The 23,884-nt window shown below is 41.8% G+C and overlaps 1 protein-coding gene across 2 annotated transcripts in view; it reads right to left on the bottom strand.

Annotated features, from left to right (window-relative positions):
• LOC124797560 (inter-alpha-trypsin inhibitor heavy chain H4-like) overlaps positions 1-23,884 on the bottom strand; it is a 127,425-nt gene that overhangs the window by 68,829 nt on the left and 34,712 nt on the right. For both annotated transcript variants that reach the window (XM_047260795.1, XM_047260796.1), the window contains exons 10-12: positions 18,371-18,643; positions 11,408-11,501; positions 3,960-3,998 (exon numbers count right to left, since the gene is read on the bottom strand). In XM_047260795.1, coding sequence (XP_047116751.1) covers positions 3,960-3,998; positions 11,408-11,501; positions 18,371-18,643 — 406 coding nt within the window. The remainder of the gene's footprint in view (positions 1-3,959; positions 3,999-11,407; positions 11,502-18,370; positions 18,644-23,884) is intronic.

Below are 23,884 nucleotides of genomic sequence, written 5' to 3'. Positions count from 1 at the left end.
TGAGACTATTAAATGATCAATTCAGTTTTAGGGATATAGTCTGTTCTAAAGAAATTGTAAAAACCAATTCAAATTTTAAATTATGCCATTTCCAGCTGTACAATGAAGTGCTGGACTTTGTAATATGGATAGAAGAGTAGCACAACGTGGTTGAAAAGAAATGTTCAAATGTGTGTGAATTCCTAAGGGACGAAAGTGCTGGTGAGGTCATCGGTCCCTAGACTTACATTCTACTTTAACTTATGCTAATACACACACATACATACCCACACACACACACACACACACACACACACAGAGACACACTCATACCCGAGGGAGGACTCGGACTTGCGGCGGGAGGGGCCGCGCAATTCGTGACATAGTGCCTTAAACCGCGCGGCCACCGTGGTTCATCGTCATGTATGTACACTGACGGAAAAAACATCGTGACTACAAGAAGAATTATGCGATACAAACGGAAGTTGGTAGGCATGTTTCTAAATCTGAAATATGTCTATTCAAATTTCGCGCCAATCGGATAGTAGTGGCGCTACCTCACCGAGCTTGAAAAGGTCGTGCAATACGGCTACGACAAACTGAATGTTCCTTCTGCGCTGTTCTCAGAAAGACTTGGCGGGAATGTAACCACTGTACATGACTGCAAGCAACGGTGGTCATTAGAATGTACAGTCGCAAGAAAACCGGACTTCGGAAGCCCACGTAGCAGTGCCGACAGGGTAGTCATCGTGTTCGGCGTACGGCTCTGGCGCATCGTTCTGCATCTGCAGCACCAATAGGAGCAGCTGTTGGCACCACACACTGACACAACGAACTGTTACCAATCGGTTCCTTCATTTGCGACTTAAGTGGTGCCAGGCGAGAGCTCATAGGGGGCAGCGGGAGGGAGGGGGGGGGGGGGGGGAGGCCTGTTGTGTTTTCTGATGAAAACTAGTTCTGCCTCGGTGACTAAATGGTGGCCGTGCGTTGTTTAGGAGGTCAGTTGAGAGCCTGCTGCCAGCCTGTCTACGTGTTAGACGGACTGGACCTACACCTGTGGTTATGGTCTGGAGTACAATTTCGTACGACAGCAGCAGCTCTCAAGTGGTTATCCCACATACCCTGACTGAAAAACTGTACGTCAGTCTGGTGATTCGACCTGTTGTGCTACCATTCATGAGCAACAGATCTAGGGGTATTTTCCAATAGGACAGCGCTCGCCCCTATTCCGCTGTTGTACCCCAACATGCTCTACAGAGTGTCGACATGTTGCCTTGGGCCTTGTCACTTGTCACTTTTTGCGCCCCCCCCCCCCCCTCCCCGTCGGAGCTCTCCCTCGGGCATGGGTATGTGTGTTGTACTTAGTGTAAGTTAGTTTAAGTTAAAGTAGTGTGTAAGCTTAGCGGACGATGACCTCAACAGTTTGGTTCCATAGGACTTCACACACATTTGAACATTTTTTTGTTGCCTTGGCCTGCTCGATTACCAGACCTGTCTCCAATCGAGCATGTGTGGGACGTCGTCAGACACTTCTATCGTCATACACAAACAGTGTTAACCGTTCCTGTATTGACCGACCAAGTGCAACAGGCATGGAACTCAATTGCACAAACTGTCATACGGCACCTGCACAAAGCAGTCTGTACCCGTTTGCATGATTTCATTCAACATTTTGAAGGCTACATCGGTTATTAATGTACCAGCATTTCACCTTTGCAGTGGCGTATCTCGCGCTTACATTAACCTGTGATCTTGCAATGTTATCACTTAGATATTTTACCTAGACAAATGTATTACCGAAATTTCATTACTATTGTTTAAACATTTTTTGGTGTTGCGATTTTTTCCGTGAATGTAAGCGGATGTAGCATGAAAGTGAAAATGATAAAGTAGGCATTTCTAAAACTGAACTAGTATTTTATATGTTGTGAATGGCACAATAGCCGAAACTGCGATTTTGCGGTGCCACATTAAGAACTCTGCAGATTTCTTACGTTGACTGCAGGGATTGCGTTTGAATGACTCTGATATTTTAGTCAGTTTTGATGTGTTTTCTCTTTTCACTTGCGTTCCTCTCTCCGATTCATTGCAGCTAATTGAGGTTTAGTTTTGTGACGAGTTAAGAAATTTGTTTCAACATGTGCTGACTTCCACCTACTTTTTATTCAATGGTTAGTACTACGAACAGACTGATAGAGTTGCAATAGGAAGCCCGTTGTCACTTATTGTGGCCAATTTGTTTATGGAGGACTTTGAGGAACGAGCATTGGAGTCAGCGACCTTGAAACCTGTGTGTTTTTCAGAAATGTAGACGATACTTTTGTTGTTTGGCCGCATTGTAGTGAGAATTTAAACCGGTTTTTGGAACACCTGAATTCAATCCACCCGAATATTCAGTTCACTATGGAGGTGGAAAAGAATGGATGCCTTCCCTTCTTTGATCTGTTGGTCAGAAGGAAGACTGATGGTACGCTGCGACATTCTGTTTATAGGAAGCCTACTCACACTTGTATTTGCGAGCTGATAGTTGTCACCATCCAGCTCAGCGTGAAGGAGTACTTCGTACCTTGGTTCACAGGGCCCACGTTATCTCGGACACTGAAAGTTTGGCAGCTGAGCTATGACATCTCGAAGTAATCTTTCGTCAGAATGGTTATAGTGAGAGGCAGATCAAACGTGCGTTGCGCTATCAGCCTTCTGTGCAACGGGTGAGTGACGACAGCAACGAAGTGGCACCTAAGTCTACGGCCTTTTTGCCTTACGCAGGAAGCGTTTCCAACAGGATTGGCCGTATTTTGCGGAAATGTGATGTGAAATGTGTTTTTCGCTACCTTCTAAGTCTAAGGCCCTGTTGACGTCCGTAAAAGATGATCTTTGTTTGCGTAAGGCTGGCGTCTATCGTATTCCTTGCAGTTGTGGCATGTCATATATTGGTCAGACAATCAGGACTGTGGAAGACCGGTGTAGTGAACATAAGAGTCACACACTCTTACAACAGCTGAGCAAATCTGCTATTGCAGAACATTGCCCTGAGACCGGCCATCCTATGGAATACAACAACACGGAGATTCTGGCTTGCACGCCAGCTATTGGGATAGTGTTATTAAGGAAGCTGTTGAAATCAAACTATCAAGCAAACTTATAAACATAGATGATGGATTTTGTTTAAATGCTGCTTCGAATCCGGCTCCGTCTCTCATCAAAAAACAGAGGGACAGAATTAGTGCTACCTCACCTGTTGATTAATGGGAACTATCGATATTTCTGATGTTGGTTATCTTTGGCTGTGTGTTGACTCTGCGGTTACTTGTTCTGTGTTTGGTATCTTCCTTGTTTCTCCTCTGTGAACCGAGGTATTAAATTCTCTTGGACATTGCTTCCTCCTTGCAGTTGTGCCTTGAGAATGGCAGGGTGTGCTCCTGTAGAAATATCGGCGGTGGTCAACGACGACACCCGGCAGCAAACCCGTAAGTTACTTGAACAAGAAATTACTTCATAAGCTCAGTTGATTGTTTGTGGAGCTGCTTCAAATGACGAATAAAGACCTTCGTGTCTAGAGAAACCGTACTAATATCTTCCTTTAACCGTTTTTGGTAAATGGTAGTACAAGGAAGGGGAAGTCTAGAAGTTTACATTTGGCCGATGTCTAGACCGTTAGAGACTGAGCAGTAACTTATTTGGACGAGGCGACAACGGTAGCCGTTGAAACATCCACACCGGCATTTGTGTAAATTAACTTTCGGGAAACTCTGTAAAAATACTAATCAGAATGTCTGCTTGGGCATTTACCTCCAGCAACTTCAGGATACGAGTCAGACTACTCACATTGTCACCTGAAAATCTTAGTTTCTTACTGAAAATAAAAGTCCCCGTTGTTAACGGGTATTTCACCTGTGAACAAGCTATAGTTGGAAAAAAAAGTTCACCACTTTCTGAGCTAGGAGTGTGGTGAAAGATAATGAAAGGATGCAATATCTCACCTGCCAAGAACAATACTGGCGCTCCTGATGCGAAGTAATCTGCAAAAGAGACAGGAAATAAAATTAGTTCCTATCTTTTTCTCTATTGATAACACAGAGATACGAAATCTTACGTACAGTCAACAATGAATATCTGCTACAACTGATGACATGCCTAAACACCAGCAATATCTTACAAAATCTAATACATTAAAATTACCTGGCTGATCATTAAATTTGAATATAATTGGCGAGGTATTCTCTGAATTAAACTGTGAGTTGGGACGTAAGTCATGCTCAGACAACTCAATAAGTTCATCACAAGTGACAGGTAAGGATCACGTCATATAACAGATTTAATTTCCCAGGACGTTTCGTCTGCAACGCCATGAATACTAGAATTTAAATTGACGCATAGCTATGTGAAACTGGTATTGAATTATAGTTACAGCAAAAGTTTCACAGCTCATGTTTTTGCTCAGTGGAATTTTATGAAATGCACACCCTTAGATACTGGGGAAGCTGGGGATGCTGAAAAGTTTCTCAGGTTCCAATATTTTTTCTTGAAATTAAACAGAATGGCTAAACATACCACTTTTACGTACGAGTTAGCAAAATTTAGTCCAAAGTTAAGGCTGTCGGGATAGTCCTGATGGTTCCTGTGATCAAAATAAAACGAATGCTTGTAACTTCACGCGCAGGCAACAGGCACGAGATTTTCACGTCAAACCTTTTTGTAGAAGCACCCCTTGTAAGAGGGGGCAAGACAGGCCGAATAATTGTTTCTCAAATGTTTATGAGACATTTTGATACCTTCATGGTCGTCCAGCCATTCGAGGGTGTGTAACATATATTCAATATTTCCGTCTTTTTTACTTAAATGTATGTCTGCAGAGGGCTACGTGTCGAGTAGGATCACCGCTTCAACAGGGGTTTTTTGTTCGTGTGGAATGTGTCGAACAATCCACTGCGCACTCCTATGAGTAGCTAATAGGGAGGGTGGGAGAGAAATGTGTTCGGTGCTGGCTGTTGCTGGACCGTCGGACTTCGCTCTGTAAGGGAGGCGGTACTTCCGTGGCAACATCTGCCGTGAGTTAAGTATCAGAAATCTTCTGGCGACAGCGAGAGATAGTTTGAGTCTCGAGTCGGCAAGCAGTCAGTTCGCCGCTCGCCATAGTTTAGCCAGGTACCGTGACAGCGCATTCCACGCCACACATAGCCGGCAGCTGTATGTCGCAAGATACAGTCCCAGCACACGTGTGGCCAGGTGGTCCACGCCTCGCCGCCCTAGATGTTGACGATTCGCCACATCGTGTCATCTCGATGACGAGACGACTATCGTACGTGGAGCTAAATCGTCTCTTCACAGCTGCCAGTCTGGCCAGCCAGGGGTGATGGGTTTGCAACAGTCTTCAGGGACGAAAACAATATTTTTCAGTTGATACATTTTCAGCTGCCGTGGCTAAGACAGAACTCGTAGCACATTTTCGTGTTTATGTCTAAACTTATTCTGAGCATGCCTTGCCACTAATTGTAGTGGACGAAGTGGCTGCTACCCGGTCAAAACTGATAGGCACTGTAGAGGTGAGTGGTAGTGATCCGCTTAAAGCGTTGCGAAATCAGATTAACAGCCATTGCCATGAAGAGTTTAGAACTGTGGGAATAGCTGAAAACAGAGGACGTGCCTCCATCTAACCGAAAAGTAGACTTACGCGTTCAGGTACGCCGGGATTTCCCCTCTTGTACTCCAATCTGATACTGTTTTCTTGCTGTTGCTTTCTTACCTCTGTTTCAGAAAAGACTATGAAAATATCACCACATCCTTGAAAAACGTGCTCAATTTTGGACGGAAGAGTTTTTGGCCTGGTTGGTTCCACATGAATATAGTGCAGCTAAAGTCGGCTGGAGACGCAAGACCCTAGGTATAGACAGACGAATAATTGAGTATTGATGTATTGTCCAGCGGGTTATGCAACTGTTGCAAAGACAAAAAGAGAGTGAGTTTTTAACCGACATGCTGTCGACGATCCGCGAGCAGAGAAGACTTCGAAGCTTTTGCCGACTGCATCCAGTCGATTGTATGTCTTACTTGTGTCCTGGGATTGAACAAAGGAAGAACTGATGTACTCCTTGAAGAAGCAGGGCTGAGAGCTGTGTTCGTGAAGGGGATAGACCCGTAGATTGGCGAAGACAAAAAAGTAGTGCCACTCCCATGATTACGAGCAACTATGTGCGCTGGACTTCCGAGAAAAGAAACTAACTGTAATGGGAACGATTCCCGTCGTGAATTCAGACCAACTGTAGGTGTCGTAAGCACCCCAGACACACAGCCAATCGGAGTCTTGCGTCCTGCTATTCTCACTGTAGAGAGAGTCGACGGCAACCATTCGCAGCATAGGCGAAACAGAAGCCATGTAGGTAACGGAAGACATAGGTCCGGAAATGGGATGGAAGTGGTGTAACTGCTGTTCTCATCTCCCATTAAAATCAATTAATTCCATTAGTTTTCAGGGGTTAACTGTTGTGGTAAACGTGATTGTAGGAGGCAACATATAGGGAGAACATGTAAGAATTTTCATTGACACGGTGCTCAGGTGAGCCTATTACTTTTAGCCTCTCGCCATGAACACACATCAAAACCGCCACACTGCATCAGTGAGCTGCGTAGAGGAACTGTTAGTCAACTGAAGACACCCCGTGTCAAGATGAAGAGAGATGAATGAAAATATAACTTTGACATCAAGGTGGTTAGGAAAAGAGGACATGATTTTGATATTTCTCTTCGGAATGACATTCTCCACAACTTTCGGGGTGTTGTGAACTTTCAGTTGCAAATTGTCCAACTCGGTTACTCAGAGGTAAATCTATCCAAAGCATACATTTCGATTTTGATAGCCTCTGACTATGTTGCAACGTAGAGGAAAAAAAGAAATTTTTTTATGCGCAACATATGGCCGTTGAGGCGGTGAAACACCGCTTTGAAAAAATTGAGTTTAATATCTCTGAATGGATACCGTTGAAACGGTAACAGATATAAAAGAACTTCAAATGAAAGTTCCATCGTTTTTAACGACCGTTACAACGACGCACCTAGAGCTGTCGCAAAAGTTATTTTTACCGAAATCCCCTTTCTCCCCTGCTCCCCCCTCCCCCCCCCCCCCCCACTATTTTGTGGTATTCAAAAGACGCTTTTGTCAGAAATAAGCTAGAAATATCTTCATATCAATGTACACGCAACTGATATATATCTGCTTCAATGTCAATTATTATTTTGGAGTGTTTCATAAGTACTTCACGATAAATATACTCAAAAGTATGTATTATCTTTTAATCTCGTGTTTTCCTTTTACATTTGCCGTATTTTTTTGTTTTCTAGTAGCAACATTTCCAGATTTAATTACTTTATATTTGAAATTGTTTGTAGTTTATTGTTGTAATAGTATTGTAAATATTTAGAATAATGAGGAAGTGCAGAATAGTTCTGGTCAAAAAATGCTGACTAATTTTTCACTCCGAGCACAGGCGATTAAGACTTTTTCGACAAATCTGGGTGCACCGTTGTAATGTTCGTAAATAACGACAGTAATTTTATTTGAAATGTCTTTTTGTATTTGATACCGTTTCATTGGTATTCATCCAGAAATACACACAATTTTTTTCAAGATGGTGTTTCACCCTCTTAATGGCCATATGGGCACGTATAAAAAAATGTCTTATTTTGCTCTACAGTGAAACATATTCAAAGGCGATCAAAATCGAACTGTATCCCTAAAAGTAGGTTTTCTTGTCAGTGCGGCGACAACGACACTGCAAGAGCACGAGTAACCTCGGAAGAAAGGCCTATTCCCCGAGTTTACACCAAAGCGCATATCTTAGTGTTACACAGATAACTCTCCGAGTTCCGTCATGATTAATTTGAAGGGTAGGCATTTTCATTACTAAGATACTGTGGGCTCTTGGATCTTTGGATGTTTCCAGGTTGCTAACATTATTAGGTAGCAGGCGACACAGTGAGAACTCCTTCCAACATGTGGATAAAAAAGATGATTTCGAACTGAATAATACATATTTCAGCGATCATTATCTCCATATTGCGTTGGATGATGGTTTACACTCTGTGGACGGCGTTGCCTGCTGGTTAACATCTGCAGCACCTGGAAGTCAATTAGCGACCGTTAACGTATTTCGGTTTCTGTCGATTCACCTACTCCCGTCAGCGACGTCACTGAAAGTCTCCTCAAGGTCCCTACACATGAGTGACATTTCGCAGCAGTCCGTCGCCAGGTCACGCGATCAGTCTGCTGGCAGATCGCAGGTGGCAGCGACCGATCGTTGATCGCTCGTAATCGCCAAGCAATCTGATAATCCAGAAACAAAGAATCGGACATTTGTGGCAATACGGCTGCCACGCTGCGATTGCTTTGTTTAGATATTATGCTTGGTCATGGACTTCTTTTTCTTTTCGTTATGCCCATGTGGCGTAAGGACTTTACGTTAGATTTATAGTTACTTATTGAGCGTGAACCACTATGAAAAGTGAAGTTGTCACTTGTATTACTTGAATACAAACCTAAAAAACGTTGGCAATCTTAGATCTTGACGTGATCATTTTGAAGGATATGCTGTGAAAAGAAAATCCATAGTAACAGCCAAAATATACTGGGCACCAGATGGTGATTTTGAAATAACTGGACACTTTATTAAAATTTTTAACTTTTAAACAGAAAGTGTTAAAATTAATTGAACTTTCAATTAAAACTATAGTGCATAACCTTTCTACAGCCATACTTAACTCCCTCGTCATTTGATGTAAGTTTTTCATGTAATTTACGTGTATAAACCAGAAGTTCTGCCATTGACAACATTAATCTTACTGAAAAAAGAAAAAAAAGAAAAAAAAAAGAAAACAAAGCACCCAGAAGGAGAAGAAGAAACGAAATGAATCTGCACGGGTAGAGAGTGTACGTGGTGTTATTTCAGTGAGTACATCGAGTCAAATTTATAAATAATTTGGCAGTGTGAGTCTCCTCAACAGCGTGGAGTTGCGCCCCTCTGGTCTGGACGTACGCACCGATTCCGTAGGGAATGACGTCATAAGGCCGTTGCAGCCTCTCCTGAGGCAAGCAGGACCACAAGTGTGTCAGGCAATCCTTGATATGTTGGATAATGGCATTGGGATGGAGATAACATGCGAGCTGCTCCCACACACGTTCTATTTGAGACATATCAGGGGATCTAACTGGCCATGGGAGTTCTTCAGCATCACATAGACAGTTCATATACAGGCGTGCCATGTGTGAATGAGCATTGTTCTGTTGAAAAAGGGCACCACGATACTGTAACGTGAAGAACATGAACGCAGGATGTCTGTGACATAGCGATCTGCCGTCAGAGTTCCCTGTCTACATCTCGGCAGGTCGATTTCAAACTCGCCGGCTAGGCTGATCCGGTGTGGTGCAGAAACTCGATACATCGACACGCCATGGCCACGACACTGAACAGCAGTCCATGCTTTCCGTTCACAGCACCGCTCCAGACGCACCCATTTGTGGTGTAGTGCTAGCAGCAGCATATACATGGGATGGATAATTCCCTGTTCCGGCTGCTGTTAGTCTCTGATCAGTGGTGCGGTCTGAATTGAGCCTGTTGCTGATAATGCTGTCTCACAAGGGTTACAGCATCTCCACGTCCATCGCAGTGATCCCCATCCGATGCTGTTCACGTCCGTTGTGCATCCGCCGAGGCTTGGTAGCAACAATAAACAAGAACAACAATAATGTACTCTGGTGGCCGTTGTAAATGTTACGGGGCACTGCGACTCTACTCATTTACATACGCGCCGTGCATGAAGTTCCACTCGCATCTGAGTGTGTCTGTGTGCATTATTTTTTGTCAGTCACTCTATATGGACGCTTAGGCATTGCAAAAGCGTTGTGCAAACACTTGTACTTACACTACAAGATTAAAAATGTAAAGAAGAATCGAAGCCTTTAAGCTGTATTTGCCAGAACGAACTGGGAAGATGTACCGAACCCATTTGACCTCGATGAAAAATTTTATATGTTCTGTAAAATAGCCTACAGGCCCCAAGAAAAGTGTTCCAAAACAAGTTTAACAAGCTTCAATGACCATCTCATTTATTTATTTAGCTGCAATTATCAGTCGACATATTGAGGTCAGCTCCCAATGTCGCGCAGCACTTCGTTTTCCGTAGCAGAACTTCACGACAGGGCGCCGTTAGAAACAGTGGTGGAAATCACTAGGAAAACCACCCATGTGTGGCAGTATCGAGGGGAGCGATCGACTGCACGAATTCTTTTTTCCTTTATTGAATTTCGATTCCCCCCCCCCCCCCCCCCCCCCGCCAGAGTGGAGGGGGGAGGGGCGGGCTGGCAGCAGCTTAATATGCCGCTATGCACCCTACTGAAGAGTTAAAAAACGTAATGAGAAGATAACAAACAACAAAAACAGGTGATAAAATGGTGACTTTTTAAAAATAGTAAAATGGCGGAAACTTGTGGAAGTTAAAATATAAAAACACGGGGTTGACGATGCTAATGAAGACACACAGTAAGAGACATGCACAATTAAAAAACACCGCGACAGTCTGGTTTCTATTCGCAACACTTGAAAAAGGGGCTGCACAACAATGAACACTCACGGAAACATTCCACTACAGAGTAGACACGAAGATGACAAAAAAAATGTTCAAATGTGTGTGAAATCTTATGGGACTTAACCGCTAACGTCATCAGTCCCTAAGCTTACACACTACTTAAACTAAATTATCCTAAGAACAAACACACACCCATGCCCGAAGGAGGACTCGAACCTCCGCCGGGACCAGCCGAAGATGACACACCACAGCCTAAGGCAGATGGGGAGGGGGGGGAGGGGGAGGGGGAGGACCCGTACAGATGAGGAGAAAATAAAAAAAAGGGGGACGAGAGGAAAGAGCAAAAGGGGGCGGAGCCGATGAAGGGAGAGGACACCTAAAAAAGGGAGAGGATAAAAAAGGGGGGCATAAAAAGGGGGGGACTGCAGGAGATATCGTCAGCCATTTATCGCTCTACTGCATAGCGTACAAATCGAGAACGAGTTCCCTCGTCACAATTTGAGATACCGTCATTAACAAGCAAGGCTACGAAATTGAACCTTGCATGCTGCATCCTTGCGCATAGCATTAGGCCTCGTAGTTTGTAAAATGGCGTGGTGAGTTATCCGCTGTCGTACAATGGCCACAGTTGACAGGAAAAACTACGTTTCTGTTTAAGATGTTATATATACAGAGTGCAGTAACAACGGAAATAATACGAAAATCTAAACCCTTTAAGAAAGTAACAAAATTTTCCCCAGGTGCATAGAGCTACATCATAACGCACTAACAGGAACAGACGTTATTACGGTACCTGGAAACTTGAAAATAGCTTATTTTAACTGAATAAGCGTTGCTCATACTTAATAGTTACCTTCGCCGTTTCCACCAGCGCGTTCCAGGTCCACAGCTGCTGTGTCGTTAGGTTTCACCACGACCAGTGACGTCACAGGAGTCACAAAGGAGTACTGAAACACATCACGGGGTCACAGTTCCAGGCCTTGGTAATTTATATGGTTGTTTATCAACATGTTTCTCTGGTGTGAACGATCATGCCATAATTACGCTGCATTATGCTATATGAATCTTATTCCATAGGCTTCGCGAAGAGGAACATTGGATGTGGAAACAAGTGAAGAATGTCCATTTCATTTAAGCATGGTCAATGAAATCTCTGTACAACAATGAACAATACAGCACTACAGTAGAGCTTGGTGGTCAGCGCAAGTAATCGACATTTTCTGGACTACGTGCACGATGGAGAAACGTTATTTGCATTATCTATCGAAAGTTGTTCCTTCTCTGCGTAACCACTCCAGTCCTATTAAATATCAGTTCACTTTTTATCTGTAGTTTTAGGAAGTCGAACAAGAGGGTTAAGATCTGAGAAAATAATACAACAGCTGGGAGGGCTGTTGGTGTATGACGTGGCTCGCCTGCATACAACTTTTGAAGTTTTCCTGAAGCTCTGCTTGAAATTGTAGTCACGGCTTATTATGGGAAGGCACTATCTTTTCTCCGTGTTCAGCCTATCACATAGACTGCCCAGTCTCTTTTGGCGCCATTGCCACTGCCATTAAAATTCAAAAGCAGATAAATGAAAGGTAGAAATAATTGATATTCAAATAAATAATCCACTCAACAGAGCAAGAAATCTAGTAAGAGCAAAACAGTTAAGCAGTTTTCTCTACCTATACTGAAAAATATGAGAGGTACCAGCCAAAACGTAGGGAAAAGATACTGACTTTCGATTCATAGTGGACATTATTACAAGACAGTTCTCGTAACGTCATTAGAAAGACTAGCGGCCTGTGTTATACTGGGTTAGCCACCGGTCATAAACACAAGTAGAGACACAAATGTAATTACGTGAACTGCGAGGAAACGCCGTTAATAATTTAAAATAAGTTGCGTATGAATTTGTTCTCAGATTCTGCGCATGTGCAACAACGTCACTGTACCTCTTCTGAAATTCCGTTTCATTTAGATTCTCGACGGCCTTTAAACTGAAAACATCAGTATGCAAGAAATTATTCGACATGTACATGGACAAAACAAGTACTTTCCTAATGTAGTGACAAATCATGGAAGGTAATTGGTTGTACATTATTGTGAAGAAACTGTGTCAACCTTTTTGCAGAAACGTGTCTAGGAAACTGTTGTGTGTCATGGTAAAGCGAAGGGATGACAGACAGGAGAAGTGAAATGAGTCACTGGCAGAATACCTTATGCTAGGGTGCGGAAACATGTGATATGGAACATGAATTTGGATGTCTTACTCTGTGAAACTGGGTTGCTAAACGAGAGTCACGGAAGTTATGTACAAGTTTTACGCTCAGTGTCAAGCCAACAGTCAAAACGCATTTAATTATGTTGAGCTTATTACTGAACTACCATAATGCCACGTATATCAGAAGCAAATATACATCCACAGAGAATAACGACAGATTACCAAACTACAAGGCTATCACGACCGGGAAATTACTATGATTAACAGCGGTTTTGGTTCAAATGGCTCTGAGCACTATGGGACTTAACAGCTAAGGTCATATCCCCTAAAAGTTGGAACTACTTGAACCTAACTAACCTAAGGACATCACAAATATCCATGTCCGAGGCAGGATTCGAAACTGCGGCCGTAGCGGCCGCGCGGTTCCAGACTGAAGCACCTAGAACCGCTTGGCCACATCGGCCGGCAACAGCGGTTTTTCTCGTTGAAAGACTTTAGTGAGGTAGTATAGAATGTCCCGTTTATTCTAGCATCAACAAGTTTCTTTCCTTTCATTTATTTAGTACACCACAGCGGCAATGGGTTGTGAATTACATTGTGAATGATACAGAGCAACATCAGACACATTATAGCAACCACCTAAAAATAAGACGTCATGTCTTGTATCTCCAATATTAGGTTGACTTGGTTAAGTTGGAAAACAGTATGCGTAGTTGTAGGTAAATATGCCAATAAAAGAAGAGGTTACTTGTAGCAGTGGAGGCGCAGAATCAGAAGAAGCAGTGAATATGACGTGATGGTTACTTCTGTATGTTACGTACGGTAGGACTCCAATGAAAGTCACCAGGTTATGATGGGACGGAAATGTTTCTCGGAGGACACTATGACCGAAAGAGGTTGCAGCAGGAGCAAAAGAACAGTAGCGATACTCATTTTAAAAAGCAGAACGATTTCAAACACAGTAAAACACTCACTACAAAACACAGTAAACAAAATAGAAATAATATATGATATGAGGGCAGTGCTGTAGACTACAAGAAAACAGTGTGGGTCCTGTGCTATACGATTATGTAATTTTCTATGATAGCATTTCCTCTTTTCGAACCACCAAGAGAATAAACTCGCCTGTGAAGTATAACATCCCATATGTCGAAGTACCACTCTATGATTTATTGCAATAACAATCCTTCCATCATGTAGAAATTTCCTTCTGAATAAATATTATTTTTCCCTTCTTTCCAGAGGACATTAACAGCCTGAGAATAATATTTGGCAGTTTCAAGAAGGCAAACTGTTATAATGATCTCTGTTCTAAAGGTAACAGTTTTGAACTGGTTTTCTACAAAGCTTTGATGGTGCGTAGGCACCTTAGTTTCTGCTTCAGAAAGTAAGACGAAAACTTCAGGAATATAACAGCTTGTACAGAACTGCCTTAACGAGGGAAATTGTAGGGGGACTATCAATTTGCCATTGATTCCGAATCATGGTGCCAGTCAGCACTATGTACATCAACAAACATAACCAGAAACCAAAGAAGAGGTAAACTACAGATGAAAATCGTTAGACTAACAGTATTGTAAACCAATATTTTTCGTTCCGAAGTTTGGCACGTTAAAACTGAGCCACCGAAACGTGACAACTTTTGGTTAGTCATTAATATAAAAGGTTTCACTGTGTGGGATGTACACTTGTACCCGAAGCCCGTTTTTGTAGTATAATTCATTAAAAATTACATGAAACAGTTGCCAAGTCTAGAAGAGATTGTATCTTCGACGCTACTGAAGCAAAGATGTTGCCTGAGTGGCAGAATCGAATGAAGTAGGAGCGCGCGGAGCGCACTAGCAGTTGCCGTTGCACTCTGCTATAAGTAGGATGCAGGACCTAAAGCTAGTGGCTAGCTGGTAGAATTTAGTTACTGGTATACGGACGCAGCATACTACAGTTTTTATAAAATGAAGTGATGAATGATATTGTTTGTGCTTACACAGAGCCAGTAAATGTTAGGCAATAGTTATTTCTATAAAAGTGTTAAGTGTGTGATATTAATTTGTGAGTCTATAAGACTATCAAGAATTGAAGTGATACTGGTCGTAAAAAATACTGACCATTGTCCATGGCAATTATAGAAGAGTAATGAATTTATTCTTTAACTCAAAGAGAAAGCAACTGCAACAAATTTGTAAGGTAATGAAACTTTGTACATGTAGTTTTAAGTATGCAACAACGCGATATGTGGATCTGGCTGAATTTTACAATACTGACACTTGAATGTAGGAACCAAGTATTTTCCATCATATTGAATGTCTAGGTCGATTAGGTATATCCGACTTGTAAAATTTTGTGTGTTTTGTGATCCTGATATAGGGAAGTTAAATTTTGGAACTTATTTCGTCAAACGATGTCAGACTTTTTCTCATGTAACAATCCAAGTGTTTTAAATTACTACAGTAAGTGAGAATTGTAGAACAGTTGAGAAGTTCACTGATTCTGAAGTTAATGTAAAATGTTTCATACCAGATTTTGTGAAGGTGAAACTTTATTTTGAATGCTACTTTCAAACTGAAGCATTTGTTCTTAGCATATCCCCTCATCAGTACCTCATCCTCTTCCATGTCGTATTTATTTAAATCCAATGAATATTTTTCTAAAAGAAATCATTTTTCAATCAGAATCAGAAAAGTTTCAATGTTTGCAACAAATCCAACGCTGGCAGCATTGCACAGCGCTGAGTCAGTATCTCTATCGAGTATTTACAAGGTTATTCATTTATCAGCCAATCTACTGATGTTATTTGTACAAAGCTGTTTTACGGCCGGCACTGTACTTCACTGTGCCAAGATTGAATGTTTTCTGTGCCTACTGTGGAGAGAACAGAATACCAAGATTGCATCCGTTGCGACTCTAGAGCTAAGGAAAATGTATGTCATTGTTTATTGGCACAGGTTCAAATGGTTCAAATGGCTCTGAGCACCATGGGACTTAACTTCTGCGGTCATCAGTCCCCTAGACTTGGAAATACTTAAACCGAACTAACCTACAGACATCACACACATTCATGCCCGAGGCAGGATTCGAATCAGCGACCGTAGCGGTCGCGCGGTCCCAGACTGTAGCGCCTAGAACCGCTAGGCCACACCGGCCAGCATTTGTACAGGGAATTTTGTCAGTTTATTGCACAGGGCCATAGAACTCGGTGCTCACGAGACCTAAATATCAGAGAGATTGATTTCATTATGGGCATTGCGAATTGGTTTTCCAGATTAAGTTGTTTAAGTTTTTTGGAATACAGTAAAACTAATTCGCTCAACAAGACATCACACATTACATTTGAATAACCAAACATTACGCATTTCATATTCATTGGCAAATAAACACATAAACGTTACAAAAGTATGATATATTATTGTGTGCCAGTCGCGCAGTACCGTCTAGAATACGAAGACGTTGGAAACGCTCAAAGTGAAATGAGTACAATCCTCCTGGATGTGATGTTGGTCATAGACGAGAGATGCAGAAGGTCGACACCAAATAGTTATAGAGCAGTGCTGAAACATGTTAAATTCACTGGGCGACAAAGAAAGTGAAACAGAATGCGCTACGGAAACGAACTGAAACGGAATATGATGTTATTTCTGTGATTACAAAATCGAGTCAGATTTACAAAGAACTTAGTGGCAGGTGCCCACTTATCAGTATGACATTGCAATCCAAAAAAAGGTTCAAATGTCTCCAAGCACTATGGGACTTAACATCAGAGGTCATCAGTCCCCTAGACTTAGAACTACTTAAACCTAGCTAACCTAAGGACATCACACACATCCATGCCCGAGGCAGGATTCGAACCTACGACCGTAGCATCAGCGCGGTTCCGGACTGAAGCGCCTAGAACCGCTCGCCCACAGCGGCCGGCGTTGCAATCTCTCTCTGGCCTAGGTGCATGGACTGATTTCATTGGGATGAGTATCATAAATACATTTCATCCTCTCGTGAGTCACCCTGTCCCACAAGTGCTATAACTGTTCCTTGATACCCCGGGTATTGATACTGAGACGGAGTTCACCTCCAAGCTCATCCAACACACAGTCTATCAGGGATACTGCTGGTCACAGGTGTACTTCAGAATCATGCAGACAGCTCGGAGGGACATGTTCCTTGTGTAGATGAGCATTGTCCTGTGAAAAATGGCACCGCAATACATTAGCATGGGATGTAAGGCAAGTGAATGCAGGAAGTTCCATCAATTACTGCAAGACCTGACCTGAAGTCATACCCGACGGCTTCCCACAACATGACGCTGGGAGTAACACCACTGGGACTCTCCAAATCATATCTGCCAACATTGGTTTTCAGGGTTGGTGTAGAATCGCTGAATACAATGCGACGACATTTACCATCAGAACATGCTTGTCGGCAACGACACAACTCTAGATCAGTCATTCGTGTTATGGTGTTAGTGGCAGCACATGCATACAATGGTGCTTCCTGATTCTGACTAGGACTAGTCTCCAAACAATAGTATCGGATGGCACAGAATGCCGCATTGAGTGTGTTACTTATTCACAGTTTCAGAATCTTAAATCGTTAGAGGTGCTTGGTGCACATTACACCGCCCCTCCCTTGTGACGGTAAGGCGGGGGGGGGGGGGGGGGGTGGAGGGGGGGGGTGGAGGGGGGGGGGACTGGAACGTTGAAGGGATCACAGTTTGACATCCCCACAGTCACGTCCGTATCGTCTTCACGTCTGGAAATTGCACGATTCTACTAGCCGACAGAATGGAGTGCCACTATGAGGATCAGGTGCTGGTAAAGCTGTATTACATGAATAGGCTGCATCTCTTAGTCCTTCTAGCGATCATTCAATATCTGAAGCTGTTTGCACCATTATCTACCCTCCAAGTCCTGATAACAACATTAAAGATGAATAACACTAATGTCCTCTGGTGGCTATTCTACCTGTCATAGAGAACTGCAGCTCTAATCAATCACACTGGTAGTGTGTTTGAAGCTACATTGACATACGATCATGTCTTCTGGATATTTCACTTTTTCTGTCAGGGTGTGTATGTGATGCTTTTCCAATGAGTTATGTTGAACTCCTCGTTCAAATGAAAGATGCACACTTGCCAATCCACCATTTTATGGAATATTTTTAAAACTTAAAAAAAATTTTGTTTCAAACACTTTGTCCAGTCCTCTTACTTAAGAGTCATCCATTTCACTGTAACTGCTACACCCTTCAGCTTAAACAACCTTCATTTTATAATCATATCTTGATCTGCCCCTGCAGTTCTTTCCATGCACCATTCTATCATCTACAGTTCTGGAATTCGATTCCAGATAGTTAGAGACTTTTGTTGCATCGCTTATCACAACATTCTGGCCATGTTTACTAAAGGGAAAAACGCCTAATGTGCCGCCACTTAGAATCCATGTTACACTGTCTGGCAAAGGAAGTCAATTCAAAAGTTTCAGCAAGGCAAATGTGTACCTCCTCCAACAGGAAAATGTACAGGAATACACTGCAGTGTTCAAACCAACCTTCGTGTTGATCACAGGTCCACAGTAACACAGATGAAGATTAAATACAGGCACTCTTCAGTGCACTCACCTTGATAGCGATGTCCTTGGCTCTGTCCTTGATCGTCTGGTTGGGTGTGGCGGTGTCCATGTCCAGCAGCTGGCGCACAGTGAGGAAGGCCCAGAGGCGCTCTCCAGTGGAGGCCTTCTCCAGCTTGGCTGGCGACTTGTGGCGCTGGCGGCCCTCCGCCACCACCACGGGCTCCAGCAGTGACGCTGCAGGCTGCAGCCTGCCACATACCACCAGCTCGCTGCCGCGGAACAGCGTCGAGAACCTGGTCTGCGTCAGGGACTCCTCCTCCACCTGCCAGGCACACACTCATTACTATAGGAGAAATCCATAGGAAGTTGGACAGTTCTAGAAATGACAGACTTAGGTTGTGCATTAGCCTCCGTCCTTGACTTGTATAACTGAAATGTATGTTATAAGACAAGGGTGGAAGTGAACAGATATACTTGAACAGAGGCCTAATGTGTTGTGTCTTACAAGAAGACGAAGACTGTATTCTTTTATTTCCTTTATACTTATAGTATATTAAGGTCAGTGCTTTGACATCAATTTCCTAAAATAATTCTCAAAGGAAATTACTTTTTAAGCATTATAACAGGTGTTATGTGTAAAAAACTTGGTGGTGTTTTTAACAGAGCTTTTAAAAGGTCTGTGCAGAGCGATCCAGTCTTGTAATCCCATGGTTGGTGGATAAATTCTCGTTAGATACAAAGTTTTCAATGTTTATTTGACAATTCTGTAATTACAATCAAACTGATAATAATTTTCATTCTTAATTATGGATCATGTGGAAGTACAAATATTCCTAATAAATTAAAATTTGGTGCAAAAACAAAATGTCATATTGTTAAATGAATATATGCATATGCCCTTATTACTCTCTTAAAATTATGTTTATATTTACTCATAATCTGTGGAAATAAAAAAGTATTTTCTTTTCTATTTTATGTTTCACAGTCTTGCACAAAACTGAAATATAATGTTATATTTTAGTACAATTAGTAATTAAAAATTAAATGTATTACATTAATCAGAAAATTATGAGCAACATTTGTAAGTTAGCATTTCAACTTGATAATAAATATAGAATCCAAATAAAAATAATGGAACAGTATTGAGAAGCAAACCAGCAGACTTGTGATTACAAAATTAGAATACTCACCCAGCTAGAGATGACTCCGTTATAATTTTTTATACTCAAAAACATCCAAAAACCTTTAGATTATAGTTATTGAGTGTTTAGAGGACTGATGCCTGAGCATCGACTTTCAACCCATATATGTAGACAAATTTCGAAGGGGGGTGGTTCTGCAATGTGTCCAGATATATCTGGACAATTACTGTGATAATGGATATCATATAACCCAAAGAGGTATCTTCCAGTTGTGAATACAATATCATCAAATTAAAGAAACCACTAAACAGCATCGACTTCATAAAAGTTAGGTGCTTATTTTCGATAGAGTGTGTGGCTTGGAATAATGAGTGGATTGAGTCTTGTTGGAAGGAGTGGTGCAGAGAGCGGGAGGGGGGGGGGGGGGGGGAGAGCAGAGGTTCTTAGAAGAACTGCAGCTGAGTAACTTGCTTCAGAAAGAATTGGAGTAGTTGACACTACAGAATGTCAAAATTTTGTTTCAGTTTTAGAAGAATGAAAACCCAACTGTTTTGTTGTATCTGAATTGGAAAGAATATAAATAAGATCAAGAATCTGAGTCCTGTGATACACCCACTTCACAATCTGAATGGGTCTTGTAATTTGACTATATCTTCTGCATTTTTTTAAGATTTTCAAACAGTGCCACATTCCCTTGAAACACCGTTCAGGGGCATCACCAAAAAAAAAAAAAAAACAAAAAGGTTCTATAGCTGTTTCACTTTCTCCATAACCAGTAGATTGTATATTATTGTCACCAGTCCCACTGTACATCCAAAAAGACGAATGCTGTCAACCTACTATGTCTTCTTAACCTCTCCAATCACTTCAATCTCAACGATCAGAGACGCCTTTTGTTGGATTGTTAAGTGGAGGCAGGTGATGAAGTGGACAAGCTTAGTGACAGTAAAGCATAAAAATACTTAAAGGGACCGAAAGGATAGGCTAGTAACAGCAAAAGAAACACCTAAATAGAACTATAAAATAATTTTTATTTAATTCAACGCAATTGGATTCTGTTCCTCCTCAGCACAACGTTAACTTTCAGCTACAGTTCTGGATATCTTCCCAGCACTGCAAACATATTTAAGGTGTGTCGCGTCTTTACAGTTAGTGATGAAAAAGGCCAGGCTCTATTACTATCTCTTCCCCATGCTAGAATGCATCAGTATTTGATGCCCAGACACTCTTGTCTAACACAGATGAAATAGTTTAGTATTTTACTTTTGTCTTTAATGATGAGATGACTCTCACCCTCCAAGCCTGAACTCTTCTTCATTTCTCCAAGGTCTCCATTCTCTCACTATCGATGCACACATTCATCAGCTGTTCCTTTCTTGTCAATGACTTTCTCTCCTCTCCCAGTATTTTTCCTGTGTCCTTGAGCACTCACCTCCCACTCGCCACCGTCAGTTGGCCGCCTCAGAATTGTTAATAATAGTTTTCTGGGATTGGTGTACATGTCCTCTTCTGTGGAGGATTTCGACCCACACCCCGCTAATTCCTTTGTTTAGGTCCAGCTGACCGTGAGGTTTATGCAGTGGAGAGAAGGTTGATTGCCGTTCGCAAGCGGGGTGCAGTCAGCCATTGTGAGGCGAATTTCTGAGCTACTTGATTGAGAAGTAGCGGCTTCGGTCGTGAAAACTGACAGTGGCCGGGAGAGCACTGTGTGACTAAATGATCCTCCATATTCACATCCAGTGACAGGCTTCGAACGAGGATAACACAGCGGTCGGTCGGTTTCGTTTGACCTCTTGAGGTCTGTTGGGACGGAATTTAGTTTTCAAGAAGTTTCACATGATTCAGTGTCTTATCCCAGACTCGTGTTAATGTTTTATATCTCCCTGGGCTAAACTAGCTACTAAACTAATTTGGTTTGAAAATCGACAAATCTTCACCCCAGCAGCTCTCTGAGATGCTATGGACGTTCTCAAAACAACGACTTTTTGCAAGAAATATTTTTTCCGTTTCGTTTCCACTCCCCATTGGTAGTTAGCTCCAAAATTCGTGAGGAATCAGTTTTTCATCTTCCATGGATTAAAACTTAGATATTGCAGTCGTTTTCAGGTAAAAGTTGGTTTTTCTGGTTTGGATGGAGGTATTTGAGGTTTCCTTGTTACTTGTTGTAGATACTTAACAGTTTTTAACAGAAATAATTAAAACGTCCTCGGTCCCGGGTTCTAACCTCACCATGGCTTTAATTTTGAACGAAAATCATCAGCATTGGTGACCAAAGACTTCTAGCATAAGAAGTCACTCACATTCAGCAAACGGCCTTGTCAAAGACGGCCTAGAAGCGGACAGAGCTTCAGGACACCTTCTTGTCCTTGGGGTGAGAAACTGCCTCTAAACGAAGAAAAATTACCAATGATCAAGAGCATCAGGATGCAGAAGGCAATGGAAACCATTTCACTATAGACATATAATGATTATCCACAGGATATATAGTCTCTAATTGAAAAAGTGTTATGATGATCTCGCCATTGACAAAAAATTCCGGTTTAGCCTCATTCGGTTTCTAGGGCGGCTACTGACAAAAGGAAAGTGACCATGAGAAAAAGATTAAGTAATCAAGGAAAGGATAACGTTCCAAGAGTCAGGGCCTGGAATTTCAGAATTAGATTGTAGTAGGGAAGCTAGAAAATCCGAAAAGGGAAACGCTAAGGCAGAATCTAGATATAATGTGGTCAGTGAATTGAAATGGAAATAAGACAATAATTTCTGGTCAGATTAGTATAGGGTAACATGAACAGTAGCAGCAAACGGGAATGGAATTCGTTACGAATAGGAAGGTTGAGCAGAAAATTACTGTGAACAGTTCTCTGATAGAGTTGTTCTCATCAGATTCGACAGCAAACACCAACAACAATAGTTGATCAAGAAATAGAGACAATATATAACAATACTGAAAGGGCAGTTCATTACGTTAAGGGAAATGAAAATGAATAGTCGTGGGGACCTCCATTAGGGTTATAAGGGAAGAGGAAAGGGTTATGGGGGGCATATGGGCTTGGTATTGGGAATGAGAGAGGAGAAAGACTAATTCAGTTCTGTAATAAATTTTAGTTAGAAATAGCGAATACTCTGTGAGAATCACAAGAGGAGAGGATGTGCTTGAAAAAGGCCAGGAGAGACTGGAAGATTTCAGCTAGATTACATCATCGTCAGACAGAGATTTGAAAATCAGATACTGGACAGTAAGTTGTAGCTATAGACTTAGATCATAATTTCGTAACGATGAAGAGTAGGTTGAAGTTTAAGGGACTAGTCTGGAAGAATCAGTGTTTAAAGAAGTGTAATACGGAAGTACCAAGGGCTGAAGAGATACGCTTGAAGTTCTCTGAGGCTATGGATACCGCGATAAGGAAGAGCTCAATAGGCAGTTCAGTTGAAGAGGTATGGACATCTCTAAAGAGGGCAACAAAACCATAGGTACAAACAAGGTAAATGCGAAGAAACCATAGGTAACAGGAACAATACTTCAGTTGATCTATGACATAAGGAAGTATAAAAACGATAATGGAAATTCAGGAATACAGAAATACAAGTCACTTTGGGATGATATAAATAGTAAACGCAGGCAAGCTAAGGCTAAACGGCTGAATGAAAAATGTGAAGAAATCGAAAAAGAAATAATTGTTGGAAGGACTTACTCAGCGTATAGAAAAGGTAAAACAACCTTCGATAAAATTAAAAGCAAAGGCGATAACATAAATAGTGCATTGGGAATTCTACTGTTAAATGCAGAGGAGAGAGAAGATAGGAGGAAAGAGTATAAAGAGTATGCTGAACACATCTATGAGGGAGAAGACTCGGCTGATGAAGTGATAGAAGAAGAATCAGGAGTCGATATGGAAGAGATAGGGGATCCAGTATTAGAATAAGAATTTAAAAGTGCTTTGGAGGACTTGAGATCAGATAAGGCGGAAAGGTATATAACCTTCCATCAGAGTTTCTAAAACACTGGGAAGTGGAAAAAAAAAACGATTATTTGTTGTTAATGTGTAGAACGTATGAGTCTGGCAGTATACCATCTGACTTTATGAAAAACATCGTCCACACAATTCCGCAGATGGCAAGAGCTACCAAGTGCGAGAATTATTGCATAATCAGCTTAACAGGTCATGCATCCAACTTGCTGACAAAGAACAATATAGAGAAGAATGGAAATAAAAATTGAAGAACTACTAGATGACGACCAGTTTTACTTTAGGAAATGTAAGGGTACCAACGAGGCAATTCTGACGTTACGCCTGATAATGGAAGCAAGACTAAAGAGAAATGAAGACTGGTTCAAAGGATCTGTCAACCGGGAAAAAGCGTTTGGCAGTGTTGAATGGTGCAAGATGTACGAAATTCTCGCAAAAATAGAGGTAATCTAT

This window comes from Schistocerca piceifrons, chromosome 1 (assembly GCF_021461385.2).
Source record: "Schistocerca piceifrons isolate TAMUIC-IGC-003096 chromosome 1, iqSchPice1.1, whole genome shotgun sequence".
NCBI classification, from domain to species: Eukaryota; Metazoa; Arthropoda; class Insecta; order Orthoptera; family Acrididae; genus Schistocerca; species Schistocerca piceifrons.
This window is presented reverse-complemented; position numbering and strand designations above follow the sequence as displayed.